The sequence below is a fragment of the Lygodium microphyllum genome, chromosome 12, assembly GCF_053477565.2.
Source record: "Lygodium microphyllum isolate KBCC chromosome 12, Lygodium_microphyllum_v1.1.10, whole genome shotgun sequence".
Lineage (NCBI taxonomy): Eukaryota > Viridiplantae > Streptophyta > Polypodiopsida > Schizaeales > Lygodiaceae > Lygodium > Lygodium microphyllum.
Genome location: NC_141146.1, coordinates 27,146,627 through 27,160,124, shown reverse-complemented (window position 1 = coordinate 27,160,124; position 13,498 = coordinate 27,146,627). Strand labels below are relative to the sequence as shown.

The window sequence follows — 13,498 nt, the reverse complement described above, 5'->3', positions numbered from 1 at the left end:
ATGTTCTATAGACAATCCACATTTTCATCTAATTGCTAGCTTGCATTGAGAGAGGACATGGGACATGCTAATTAAGATACGCATTGTGATCTTGAACATCACGACCTTCATCATTTTCCATGTGGTCTACATTATGACAAACAATTTGTTTTTGTTCTCATTCTCTTTTTCTTTCTTAAGGGATTTCTTCTCTTGTAATTCAACAAAATTAACGACAACTAAAGTCTTGGTTTTCTCCCCTTTTCTTTGCACATTTCTTTAGGCTCTTTTTTTTATCCTCTCTCCCCTTTATCTTTCATGTTTATTCTCTCTTTCTTATTTTCTCTTCCTCTTCCTTCATTCTTCCCTCTCTCTTATTTTTTATCTTTCTTTCTCTCTCTCTTTCTCTTTCTTTGTTGCCTCTCTCTTCGTTTATCTCCACCCCCTTACGGGTGGGCCTACAATATGTAAAGTCCAATATGCTATGCACGGGGGCGAGGGACTAGCTACCCTATGTCAGAGTGTTCCCCATCCCGTGGTATTGCATCGGACCTCGCCACCTTTTTTCCTTTATGTGTGACTCAATATGCAGAGCATAGGAGGAGGTAGCACAAAGAATGTCAAGAAAACCATCCATTCACCTCCAAGCCCAATCTTGCTTTTGCTTTACCAAGCCTGGAGACATAGGCCATCCGTGCCTTCCTGAGAAGTGTTGAACATGCCCAAGGTGCACCTTTAACAAAACCTCTCTCTCTCTCTCTCTCTCTCTCTCTCTCTCTCTACGACTACTACTACTACTACTACTACTACTACTACCACCATTCCACCTTTAATATATTTCTCAACTGTTTCAAGACATGAGACTACAGCAGACGTGATGGCCATTTCTCTCTTCCTCTTCATTTCTTCTTCTCCCTCTCTTATTTTCTATCTTTCTCTCTCTTTTTTTGTTTCCCCTCTCTTTGTTTCTCTCCATCCCCTTATGTTTTCTCACTTATTCTCCTCTATCTCTCCCTCTCTCTCTCTCTTTTCCCATTTCTTTGTTATCTTTAATGTTTATTAATCTCTCTCTCTCTCTCTCTCTCTCTCTCTCTCTCTCTCTCTATTCTTCTCCCTCTCTTGTTTCCTATCGTTCTCCCTCAATGCACCACATTATCCACTCTCTCTCATTTCTCATCTCATTTCCTCTCTTTCTCCCTCTCAATGCACATCATTGTAAAAAAGAAAACAAGAAACCCTCTCTTTGTTTTTCTCTGCCCCCTCGTGTTTTCTAATTTAATATTCTCTTCTCTCTCTCTCTCTTTCTCTCTCTCTCTCTCTCTTTATTTCTCTTTTTCTTTATTATGTTTCATACTTATTCCCCCCCTCTCTCTCATTCTTTCTTCCTTTTTCTTTCTTCTTCTCCCTCTCTCATTTCCTATGTTTCTCCCTTAATGTATATCATTGTAAAAAAAACAAACAAAAAAAAGAAATTAAAGAACAAGAATAAACCCTCTCTTTGTTTTTCTCTACCCCCTTGTGTTTTCGCATTCATTCTCATCTCTCCATCCCTTTCTCTCTCTCTCTCTCTCTCTCTCTCTCTCTTTCTATTTCTCTCTTTCTTTATTATGTTTCATGTTTATTCCCTGTCTCTCTCATTCATTCATTCTTTTTCTTTCCTTTCTCCCTCTCTATTTCCTCTCTTTCTCCCTCAATGCACCTCATTCTCAACAAAAACAAACAAAAGAAAAGGAGAAAGAACAAGAACAAGCCAAGAGGGAGCAATGCACTCATCGCAAAGGCCCGAGGATAGATTCTTTGTCTTCTCTTTATGACAGCAGCTCTTCTTCTCCCTTCGTGCACTTCCTCCTCTTCTTTGCGAATGGCAATGGTGGTAGTGAGAAGCTCTCTTTTTTTCTTTCTCTCCCTCTCCCTCCCAAACCTACGATTTATTTTTCTCTCTCATTCACTGTTTGTGGAAAAATGCTGTACTCGGGTTTCGGCCTGATTTTTTTTTAAGTACCATCGCTATTTGTGTTGCTATTTGCGTCACTATAGCCACGCCGCTAATATGCGTCGAACCTGTCTGTCACGATTTCCCTATATCCTTGTAGTGATATGTCTTTGTAGTTTGATTCTCTAGCAAATCATCAAGCTTCTCTTGAAGCTCAGAATTTTCTGGTTGTAGAAACAATTCAATTTTTTGACTTACAAGAGCTTACTACTTTGCAAGATCTAACTGCTCAAATCAACTTTCAATTTCTCTTAATAATTTTGGAACCCACTCTTGGAAAGTCTTGTGCATTATCCAACTAGTGTCTTCAATGTAAAATTCTTCCCTAAGTGTATTCTTGAAAGCTACCCTGTCAGCATGCTGCATATACAATTCAGTCATTCATGCTTTTAATTCATGTACAGTAATCTGTACAAAATATCAACTCCATGCAAATTGAGCCACCCCAAAGAGTTCAATCTTTTGAGCATAGGTATGCACATATGCAGATAGATTCTTGCCATTGAACAACTACTACCTGTAGAGCATTCATCACAACAATTTCTGTTTGAGCAGAAGCTTGCATCACCTATTGTTATTTTGTACCTGCATAAGCATGTTCATATTCTGCACTAATTGTTGTAAAACATCACTAGAAATTGTGCTCGAAGTTTCTCCCATATTGTCTTTTCTTCTAATGACCTTTCACATCAGGTTCACCAATGTTGGAAGGATTTTAGTCAAAAGGAAGTAGAGAATATGAGATGGAAGAGAAGAAAAAGAATAGACAAGAGGTACACAAGATAAAAACAAAGCCTAATGAATCAAAGCAATATATATTGATAGAACTTGAAATTCCTTGTCTAGCACTACTTAGAAGAAATCTCCAAGCATTAGATCTCCTGGAGCTCCCTTGTAGACAAAAAAAGTGCATCAAACAGCAACTTTTTCTCTACTACTCAAATCGCAAATATGATGGTTCCATTGACTCCAAAAAGGGGGTAAAATTGTAGGACACCTACTGAACTTTCTTCTAGATCACTCCTTCTTCTTCGAGTTCTTTAGAGTGTTGTTTGCTGCCTGTAAACTGCGCTCGCGAAGCACGCGATTTCACCAATCCTTCTTTTTTCTTGAAATCTCAAAAATTTATTGAAAAAGTAACTTGCTTTTTGTATGTCACCCTATTCTAGTAGTTCTCATAGCTTTTTAGGACATTTACAAGAAATAATATCCAAAATATTTAAAAAATACTAGTTTTATCCAAATTTCTAGTATTTTTGAACCATCCATACTATAGATATTGACATGAATAACTAATATGACATTGACTCTCTAGATCAATATAAGAAATAAAGATGATGATGCACTCTAGAGCTTTTCACACTGTGTCTGTGTATCAAAATTATTTGCCAATATGATGGTACTCTGAATATATTGTGTAATAATGGCATGCCTTCCCCAAGGTCCAAGTCTCCCATTGGACAAGTGATCCATATGGCTTCATTGCATGTCTCTATGGCCACAATATACTTAGCTTCACTCGTATAAGACCATGCCTTGCATTTCTCCAAATGAGACATTCATGAGATCTCACCACCATACAAGGTAAAAATATATCTTCTAGTTAGCTTTCTACTGTTAAATTTTCTTATATAGTCTTCATCCATGTATGCAAATATACCACTACTACTCGTCAACAAAGCATATGTATATATCTCTTACAGCACTTAAGTATCTCACGATACTTTTCACTACTCCACAATGCTTCTTGGTAGTATTTGACATGAATCTCCTTACTACTTCCACTATAAAAGCAATGTTCGACATTGAGTTTCACGTATGGAGGAAACAGAGTACTATTTGCCTTTTCTCCCTCCACATTCAAATGATGCAACACTTTATTAACATTGAGTTTCACCTATAGAGGAAATGGAGTACTATTTTCCTTTTCTTCCTCCACATTCAAATGCTATAATACATTACTAACATAATCCTTTTGGGACAAATAAACCAATCTCTATTTTCAATCCAGAAAGTATGTATATGCCAAGAATATGATTTTCATGTCCCAAATCCTTCAATTGAGAGGTTTCCATTAACCTTTTTTTCAAGGTTCTAATCTCATATAACTTATTTTTTCCAGCTATCAATATATCATCCACATAAAGGACCAACCCTATTAAGCTACCATCTTTAGCTTTTTTTAGTGTATAAGAAGTGGTCTATCTCACTTATTTTATAGCTATGAGACTCCATAAAGGTAATAAAATTAGTATGCTATTCTTGTGGGACTCTCTTTCGTATTCTTTTTTAGCTTGCCATAAGTTTTTCTTTGTAGTGTTCCACAAAACACTTTGACTGTTGCATGTAGATCTCATCATAAATATCACCATGCAAAAATGTTGTCTTGATATCCAATTATACAAGTTCCCATATCATTCTTACCTATCAAGACAAGCGTAGTATTAAGAGCAGTGAATTTCATCACAGGTGAAAAGATCTCATCAAAGTTAACACGTTTTTCTTAATTAAAACAATTGGCTACTACCTTGCACTGTACTTTCATTTAGCATCACTTGTAACCTTCAACTTATAGATCAACTTCAAAGGTGGAGCATTTTTTACCTTTGGCAAAGCAACCAACTCCCAAATCCCATTCTTCAAAATGGAATTCATTTTAGAGTGTGCAGCTAGTTACTTAAGTTTATCATCATGACTCGTGGTCTCTTTGTAACAAGATCGATCCCGATAACCTATCAATATCACATAGTCAACACCAAGTTGAAATCTCTTAGGGGAATGAGAGGTATAAGTAAATCTGTGTAGAAAATGGGTCGATTTGGATGGGAATTTTTTTTCCTCAAGTACCATAGGTCTCTTAGCCTATTGCTTAATAAATCTCCCTACATGTTACTCACTATCTCAAGCACTGTATGCCCTCTTTTTATACACTTAGTGTTCTAAAACTTCTCCTACATGGCAAAATAATAAGTTGCACTACATCTTGAAAGTAACCTATCATGTTGCCATTTTCTTAAGAGGTTTTGTATGCATCTTCTTCTCAATGAATAGGTTATCATTCTTACAAACAATCTTTCTAACTTGTGGATCCCAATGGTGATAATCCATCTTGTCACTTCAACTATAGCCTTAAAAAATGCATATAGTGTATTTTGGATCTAACTTGTCACATTTTCCTTTGGTACATATAGATAAGCTTCACAACCTAATAATCTTTAGTGATCATAAGAGGGCTTCTTGTTTGACGTTACCTCTTCAAGAATGCTACCATACAAAGTAGTATTAGGCAAACTTTTTATTAAATGTACAATTGTTGTCATACCCTCAACCCAAGATACTTGAGTTAAGGCCATCATTCGATAGCATATTCAACCCCCCTTCATTTATTGTCCTATTCATATACTTTGCAAAACTATTTTGTGTAGGATTAGTAAGTGCAATGAGTTGTATTTTGATCCAATATTTTTGCAAATTTTTGAACTCATGAGAGATATTTTCTCCACCATTATCACTCTTGAGACAAGTCTCTTTCCAAACTAAGTTTTTGTAAGTACCAAAATTTTCTCTAAACCAGACAGAAGCCTCATCCTTTGTATTCATAGTGAAAGCCTACTCTTTTCTAATTGCATCATCAATGAATGTGAAAAAATAAGATGTCCTCCCATAGATTGCTTGATACATTTGGTTGCTTGATTATCTCAATTATATGATTTTTGAAAATAGAAACATGAAGAGGATATCAAGTGGCACATTTAGCAAGTTTAGAAACAACAAATGATTCCTTGTGGACTTTCCTTCTTCAGTAACAACAACAAATGATTACTTGTGGACTTTCCATTGTGATGCATTTTCACAAAACTAAAAAACCCTAGGTCCGCATAGGGTGTAATGATTTTAGGACCTTGTCTAAACATGTGGTTGTCGTTTTTTGGGCTTGATAATCAAATAAGACGTGAGTTCTTGATAGGCAATGAGTTCAAGTCTTGTTTTAAGTTTTGCTTTTTCATAATACATATAACTTTGTGTGCTAAAATTGGTTGTGTGTATAGGTTGAAAAGATGAAAAAGAGGCTGAGCAAACATGAAATGAGGTAAAGCTTTCCAAGCCCCAACTCATGCACTTTTTCACAAGGGATACGAGTAGTACACTTCACTTTGTTCCAATCATTACACTAGGGACTTTGTATATCCCTACATCACAACTACTTCTACAATGTGAAGGGACACTTAACTACATCATCTTGATACACAACACAACATTTGGCCCACTAGAGCTTTATCTAGTAACCCTAGTTGCATGAGCACTTTTTGTGTGCATCATACATGCACATACCTCTCACCGCATCACTTTTGAAAATGCTAACTTTCAATACGAATAAATGGGGATAGAGGGTAAGTTGGGCTAGTGACCTAAGGGTTGTATAGGGTTGCCATCATTGAGAATTTGGGTTTAAACTTAGCTTGCTACGCATGGCCAACCATTTGAGTAATGGTGGTTAAGGGGGTGTTGAGTGGAGAGGAGACCTTCCATCGACATTATGAGAGGGTGAGGTTGTGAGAGGAGAATAATTAAAAAAGAAATGTGTTGGCATGTCCATACAATACTAGCACTGGTAGAGGCTAGACACAATGAGCTTCCTTGCAACCACCTTTTTTATGTGAGTATTGTGTGCTTGAATTGCATGACATGATCGATCAAGTTGCACAATTTCCCAATGCATAAGTTCATGATTACAAGTTTATCAATTGCAAGTATGTCTCCTCATATGATGCGTTGAGGGTCGTGCAAGACCCTTTGGGAATGGGCCTAGTATCAAAGTTGGGTTTTTGTAATCTTCCACAACATCATTGAGAGGTGAGAGGGTGAGGACTAAGTGTAGATCCTAAAGAACATGGAGAGGTGAGAAACTGGAGTGTATATACACTTATTTATGTTTATGTGTTTACTTTATATTTGGTGGCCCCTTCTGTATAGAAAGTGAGATGGTTTATATATATATATATATATATATATATATATATATATATATATATATATATATATATATATATATATATATATATATATATGCATGTATGTATGTATATATATGCATGTATGTATGTATGTATGTATAGATGTATTTTTGAGTGTGTATATATATGTTTTATTTATATATATATATATATATATTGGTTGTTTATTTATATATGTGTGGGCCCTATGGGCAAAGACCATCACCAACAAAAATAGACGGGATTGATAGAATGCAAGATGTATACACGAACGCATCAAAGGTGCATAGATTCTTGGGTGCATGTGTGTTCTATTTGATATGGATCCCTCACTTTGCACATGCAGCTGATGCTCTATATCGACTCTTAAGGAAAGATCAGAGAATTCATTGGGAAAGGAAGAATTAGAAAGCAATGAAGAAATTGAAGCAACTCTTGAAATCATATCCCACATTGAGAAAGGTTGATTATTCACATAGAAAGCCTATCATTATTACTGTTCATATGATCCCAATCGAGATTAGATGGGAAATTGAGCAAGATGACGAGCAAGGGCAAAGATATGCAATTCACTTCGGTGCTAAAATATTGACTGAACGATAGAGAAGGTATCCATAGGTAAAAATAGAATTATGGGGAATTGTGACAACCCTTTAATGTAATAAGGAGTATTTTATGGGCGCTCGTGTAGTCATTGAAACTGATTGTTTGCCGGTATTGGGTATGATTACTAGTTGTGCTACTCCAGACATTGCTATGCTCTGGTGGATTGCATACATCAAATATTTGAACCCTAAATTTCAACATATTGCAAGATGAGATAATCCAGTGGCAGACATGTGATTTGTTGCACACTATGAGAATGAAGATGGGATGATGGATGAGGAAGAAGAACATGACTTTCTTGCAACAACTGAAAATGATATTGTAAGAGTGAATTTAGCAAATATGCAAGGAGTTGCTACAACACTACAAGAAGCATGGACAACAAAGTGAAGACACTTTAGATGTTATATATCTTGTGTAGAAGTGTTTCAGGAAGACAAATATGCAGGACAGTGGTTGAGAATTGGTCAATATCTCTATACATTAACAAAGAGAGATGAGTGGTCGGATGAGGAGTTTAAGAAGAACAAAAGGAAAGACTATGGGTTTTTCTTAAAAGATGGATACTTGTGGAAACCTGCTGAAAAGAAACAACGTATGACATTGCAAGTTTTGGGTGACAAAGCTTCACAAGTAAATGTTATATGGGCTGGCCATAGAGGTGTTTGGGGTACTTTTGCAAAGATCAAATAAAGATATTCATGGTAGGGTATGTATAGGGATGTTATTCATTTTGTGAAAACATGTATGACATGTCAAATGTATTTATCTCTGAGACATTGGGATGGATTGCAGCCCACATATCCATTGTCTCTTCATTTTAAGGGATGGTGGATTTAGTCACAATGCCTACAGGTCTTTGGCAAATAAGAAATCTTGTATTTGCTCGTGAAGACTTGACTAATAAAGTGGAAGGGAGAGCTCTACATGTTAAAACAACGAATGCAGTGTGTACTGAGATCTTTTTCGGTATGGCTGTGTGGGCAAAATTATAGCAGATAGAGGTAAGCTAGATACATATGAAGCTCATGATTTCTTTTCGCAGTTGGGGATAAAGCTTACTTTAACTTCAACTTATAACCCTGAAGGAAATAGCAAAAGTGAAAGAGTTCATCCACCTATTGTGAAGACATCGGAAAAAGCATGTGGAGAGAGGGTAAAAGAGTGGCCACGATTGCTCCCTTATGCTTTGTGGGCTAATCAAACAATTCATAGTGCTCTTATAGGGTATTTACATGCTAAATTGATGTATGGTTAAAAACCTATTATGCCTATAGAAGAGATGAGAGTCACATGGAGTGTGCTACCTTGGGAAGAGGAGTTGAATCGAGAGGATTTGTTGGCCTTACGTATTAGACAATTGAAAAGAAAGTTAGAAGACCTAGAGGCAGCAATTGCAAAGTTAAGGGCAACAATGATACAAAACAAAAAACAGCTTGACAAAATACATAAGTTGAGGCCAAGAACCATACAAGATGGGGATTGGGTATTGGTTTTTTATAGCAGCTTCTACTAGCATAATGCCATGCGTAAAGTTTCTAACAAATGGTTTGGACCCTATGTGGTAAGATATGTGTTTGATAATGCTACTTATGCATTGAATGAGCTGGATGGGATAGCCATAAAAGTTTTCGTAGCAAGGAAAAGAATCAAATTATTCAAGAGGTGGGAATCTATTGCTTATGATTTACCAGAATTGGAAGAAAATAGTAGCCATGATACAGGGGCTAGGCATGAAGATATGGAAGATGAAGAAGCAAAGGATATGGTTGTAGAGGATGAGAACTCAAAATTTGGTGACAACTAGGATTTTGGCACATACTGGAGGATGTGCACATTTAGAGGGGGTGGATATCATGACGCTACACGGACATAGTGTGAAAAACTCTAGAGTGCATCGTCATCCAGCTTTCTTATTGATCTAGAGAGTCAATGCCATATTAGTTATTAATGTCAATGTCCATAGTATGGATGGTTCAAAAAATACTAGATTTTTGGAGAAAACCAGTATATTTTTAATATTATTTCTTGTAAATATCCCAAAAAACTATGGAAACTTCTAGAATAGGGTGACATGCAAAAAGCAAGTTGCTTTTTTAGTCAGTTTTGGAGAGTTCAAGAAATTGAAGAATTGGAGAAATCGGTGCTTCCCAATCCCAGTTTACAGGCAACAAACAACACTTCAAACCAGGAGAAGGATTAATCTGGAAGAATTTTGAGAAGGTGTCCCAGGGTTTTACCCCCCTTTCAAAGCCAACAGAACCATCAATTTGCAGTTTGAGCAACAGAGAAGAAGTTGTTGTTTGATGGACTTTTTTTGTCTACAAGGGAGCTCCATGAGATCTATTGCTTGGAGATTTCTTCTGAGTAGTGCTAAATAAGGAATTTCAGGTTCTATCAATACATAATGCTTTGATTCATTAAGCTTTGTCTTTATCTTGTGTATCTCTTGTCTATTCTTTTCTTCTCTTCCATCTCCTATTCTCCACTTCCTTCTACCTCAAATCCTTGGTGAATACGACCTTTCGACGAAAACCCCTCTGACATCGTGTTTCATGCGAAAATGAAGCACATAGAAGTGAGATATTAGATTCTCATATGGCTAGGTTAACGTGTCAACAAGTAGATTAAAATTACTTGGAATCCAAAAACTTTGAGCATCATGCATAAAATTTAAAGGTTGCAATAGTAGGGGTTTTAGGGAAGGGCAAAAATAATATTATCCTTCCAATGAAAGGTAATAAATTTGAAAAAATAGTTATATGCAGTTCGAACCTCGGAGCTTTAAGACCTTCCAAATGAAAAGCTGACAGCCCTTCAATTTTGAGGCTTGGTGGGAGACAAGAGACGCCCACGGCGGGGAAGAGAGACTTAGACTTTGCCCAAGACGTGGAATTTCTTACCTTCTCCAACATGCGAGACAAGTTCAACACGCAATACCTTCAATAACATGTGCAACGAAGTTAAAGTTCACCAATCTGACCCGGATCTCCGCTTCCATCCACGATTCCATCCCTCTCTCTATATATACTTCTAAAGAACGGCTCCTCGGACAACAGGTTCGGCGTTATCACCTGTTAGCTAATTCGTACAGGGCTTGCTTCGATCCGGTTTTCCACTTATAATCTCAATTCAATCTCCATCTGATCTAGCATAGCGTAGTATTCGGCCAGGCAGTTCCGTGCGCGCAGCAGCTTTAACCATGAGGACGTACAGGATCAATAACTACCCGGTGCGCCAGCTAGGATCGGCTGCAGCTCTCTTAGTACTCATCGTGTGCTTACACAGCGGCTTCAGCTGGATGGCTGTGCGGGCGCAGGAGCAGTGTGGGAGCCAGGCTGGAGGCGCCACGTGCGCCAACAACCTGTGCTGCAGCCAGTTCGGCTTCTGTGGCAGCACGAGCGATTACTGCGGCGATGGCTGCCAGAGCGGCCCTTGCACCACCGGGGGCTCACCTAGTTCTGGCGGCGGCAGCGGCAGCGTGTCGTCGATCGTGACCAGCGACGTGTTCTCGCAGTTCTTGTCACAGAACAGCGCCTCCGGCTGTCCCTCTAATGGCTTCTACACTTACGATGCCTTCATCGCAGCTGCAGCCTCGTTCAGCGGCTTCGGCACCACAGGCAGCTCGGACGTGCAAAAGCAGGAGCTGGCAGCCTTCTTTGCAAACGTCGCCCACGAGACTGGCAGTAAGCAGCTGCGGCTTATGAGTTGTTTTTCTTTTCTAGAAACGGATTATTGGTTATAATTAATTAAAAGCTTCCCTTTACCCTATAATTAGCGCCATTATTATACTGTCAAATTTTGATCATCTGTCGCGACAATAGCTAGCATGAACAACAATCGTTAGCATCATTACGACTGATTACATGAGCATCACTCTGCGCTGTCATGGTCAACAGGCGGCTGCTATGTAGAGGAGATTAACAAGGACACTTACTGTGACCCGTCCACAGTACCTTGTGCATCAGGCCAGCAGTACTACGGGCGGGGTCCTCTGCAGCTCACATGGTAAATTAACTTAATTCCATGTATGTATATGTGGAGCCAGTGTTATATTATATGTTCAAGTAGCTAGCAAGTAAGCCACTGGGCAAACGTGCTTAATCGTGGTTTTTATATTATTCGACATTTTGAACCTGATGATCTCTCGCACAATTATATGCAGGAACTACAACTACCAGGCAGCAGGCCAGGCTGTGGGCTTCGATGGCATCAACAACCCAGGCATCGTTGCCCAAGACCCCACTATCTCCTTCAAGACAGCACTGTGGTTCTGGATGACCCAGCAATCGCCCACGTGCCACGATGCCATGGCCAACAACCAAGGTGGCTTCGGCGCCACAATAAAGGCTATCAACGGTGGGTTGGAGTGCGGCAGCTCGGCCAATGTTGACCAGCAGCAGGATCGTATCTCCCGCTACCAGTCCTTCTGCTCCATCCTAGGGGTTGACCCAGGCAGCAATCTTACCTGCTAATTAACAACAGTTCAGCAATCAGCTCAACCTGCAATTAAATATTTGTGTGTGACTTGTATTAAATAATATGGCAAACCCACCGATGGACATAGCTAGCCAGCATTTCTTTCTGCCGCAGTTCGTTGTAGCCGTTCATGTAATCGAAATCAAAGGAAATAAAACACGATCCAGTACAAGTGCCAAAGTTGGCTCTAACTTATTCTTAGATTTTGCCCTATGAAACAACAAAATGTGAGACTTGAGGCGCGTTGAAACATCTGGTCATGGAATTTTGTGAAACAAATGGGATCCTCCAATTATGAGAGCGTACTCCTAGGGATCAGAAGAGCGTAATCTCCATTGGTAATACGAATGAAATCCCGAGTTGCATCATCTGCAAGAGCATTGTAATTTGCCCTTCTATGTTCTTTCTTTTTCGAACTTTCTTTTTCTCCTTTCTAAAACATAAAAGACTAATGGAAGTAGATAGAAACCCTTAGAATGTGAGAAATTCTCTAACTTTTCCTAGGTATGTGTATATAGAATCCCTATGTATAACTAGGAAATTACTTTCCCCACATCCCATGCTAGAGAATCCTACGCATGCATGTATGAACTCCTTATATATAACTAGGAATTTTATTTGGCACATCTTAAACTAGGGATTTGTAGGTCATATAGCTAGAGAATCATGTTTCCCATACAACATAGTAGGGAATTCTAGGCCACACAACTAGGGAACTCGATTCCTCACATTTCATACTGGGCAATTACAAATAGCCATATCAAGAATATATATATACTTCATGCAAAATTACAAATAGTTTATGGAAAATAGTTGCCAAGAAAATTAGGCCTAAATTAAGTAGTCACTCAATAACACAACATTGCTTCTCATCCTTTTCTAAAAGATTTTGCAAAATTCTTCTATTTATTTCTCTATAGATTAATTGGTAATGCACTAGTACTATAAAGGTAACTATGTTGATCAATAATTTAATGTTGAGAACCATGTGACCTAGCTCAACAATTATGGAAATTAGGAACCAATTGTAGCGTGTCATTTGTGCATATTCTTTAACACATTTCTAATACATGTGCATTATAAAAGGAGATGAAAATGATCCTCTTTCTCATAAGGTAAACTTCCTAAAATAAGCATTAACATGCTAAGTCCACCTCTGAAAAACTTAAAAAAAACTAGATTCCAAAGAAGCATATTAAAACTTATAGAAAGATGTGACATTCTATATTGATAACTTGGTTAATTTTTTGCATTTTGCTCACATATGTAAGTTTATTGCACTTACTATGATTATCCCAAATTAGGTTTGAGTTTAAAAACATATTACACATGTCACTTGTAATCAAGCCTACTTGAGGTTGAGTTAAAGGACACACTGCCCATGTCACCTATAATCAAGCCAAATTGAGGTTAGAAATACTAAGGATTGTAATCACTACAACAAAAA

At 38.0% G+C, this 13,498-nt stretch overlaps 1 protein-coding gene across 1 annotated transcript; it reads left to right on the top strand.

The window, feature by feature from the left end:
* Positions 1-10,858: 10,858 nt before the first annotated feature.
* LOC148027571 (endochitinase 4-like) lies at positions 10,859-12,149 on the top strand. Its single transcript, XM_087688915.1, has 3 exons — positions 10,859-11,258; positions 11,472-11,580; positions 11,738-12,149. Exons 1-3 carry the CDS (start codon positions 10,874-10,876, stop codon positions 12,045-12,047), a joined length of 804 nt encoding a protein of 267 aa, XP_087545041.1. The 5' UTR covers positions 10,859-10,873; the 3' UTR covers positions 12,048-12,149.
* Positions 12,150-13,498: the final 1,349 nt, after the last annotated feature.

Coding starts and splice junctions, on each gene's coding strand:
- LOC148027571 (XM_087688915.1), top strand. CDS start 10,874: ATGGCTGTGCGGGCGCAGGAGCAGTGTGGGAGCCAGGCTGGAGGCGCC. Junction 11,259..11,471: donor CGTCGCCCACGAGACTGGCA/GTAAGCAGCTGC, acceptor CATGGTCAACAG/GCGGCTGCTATGTAGAGGAG. Junction 11,581..11,737: donor GGTCCTCTGCAGCTCACATG/GTAAATTAACTT, acceptor AATTATATGCAG/GAACTACAACTACCAGGCAG.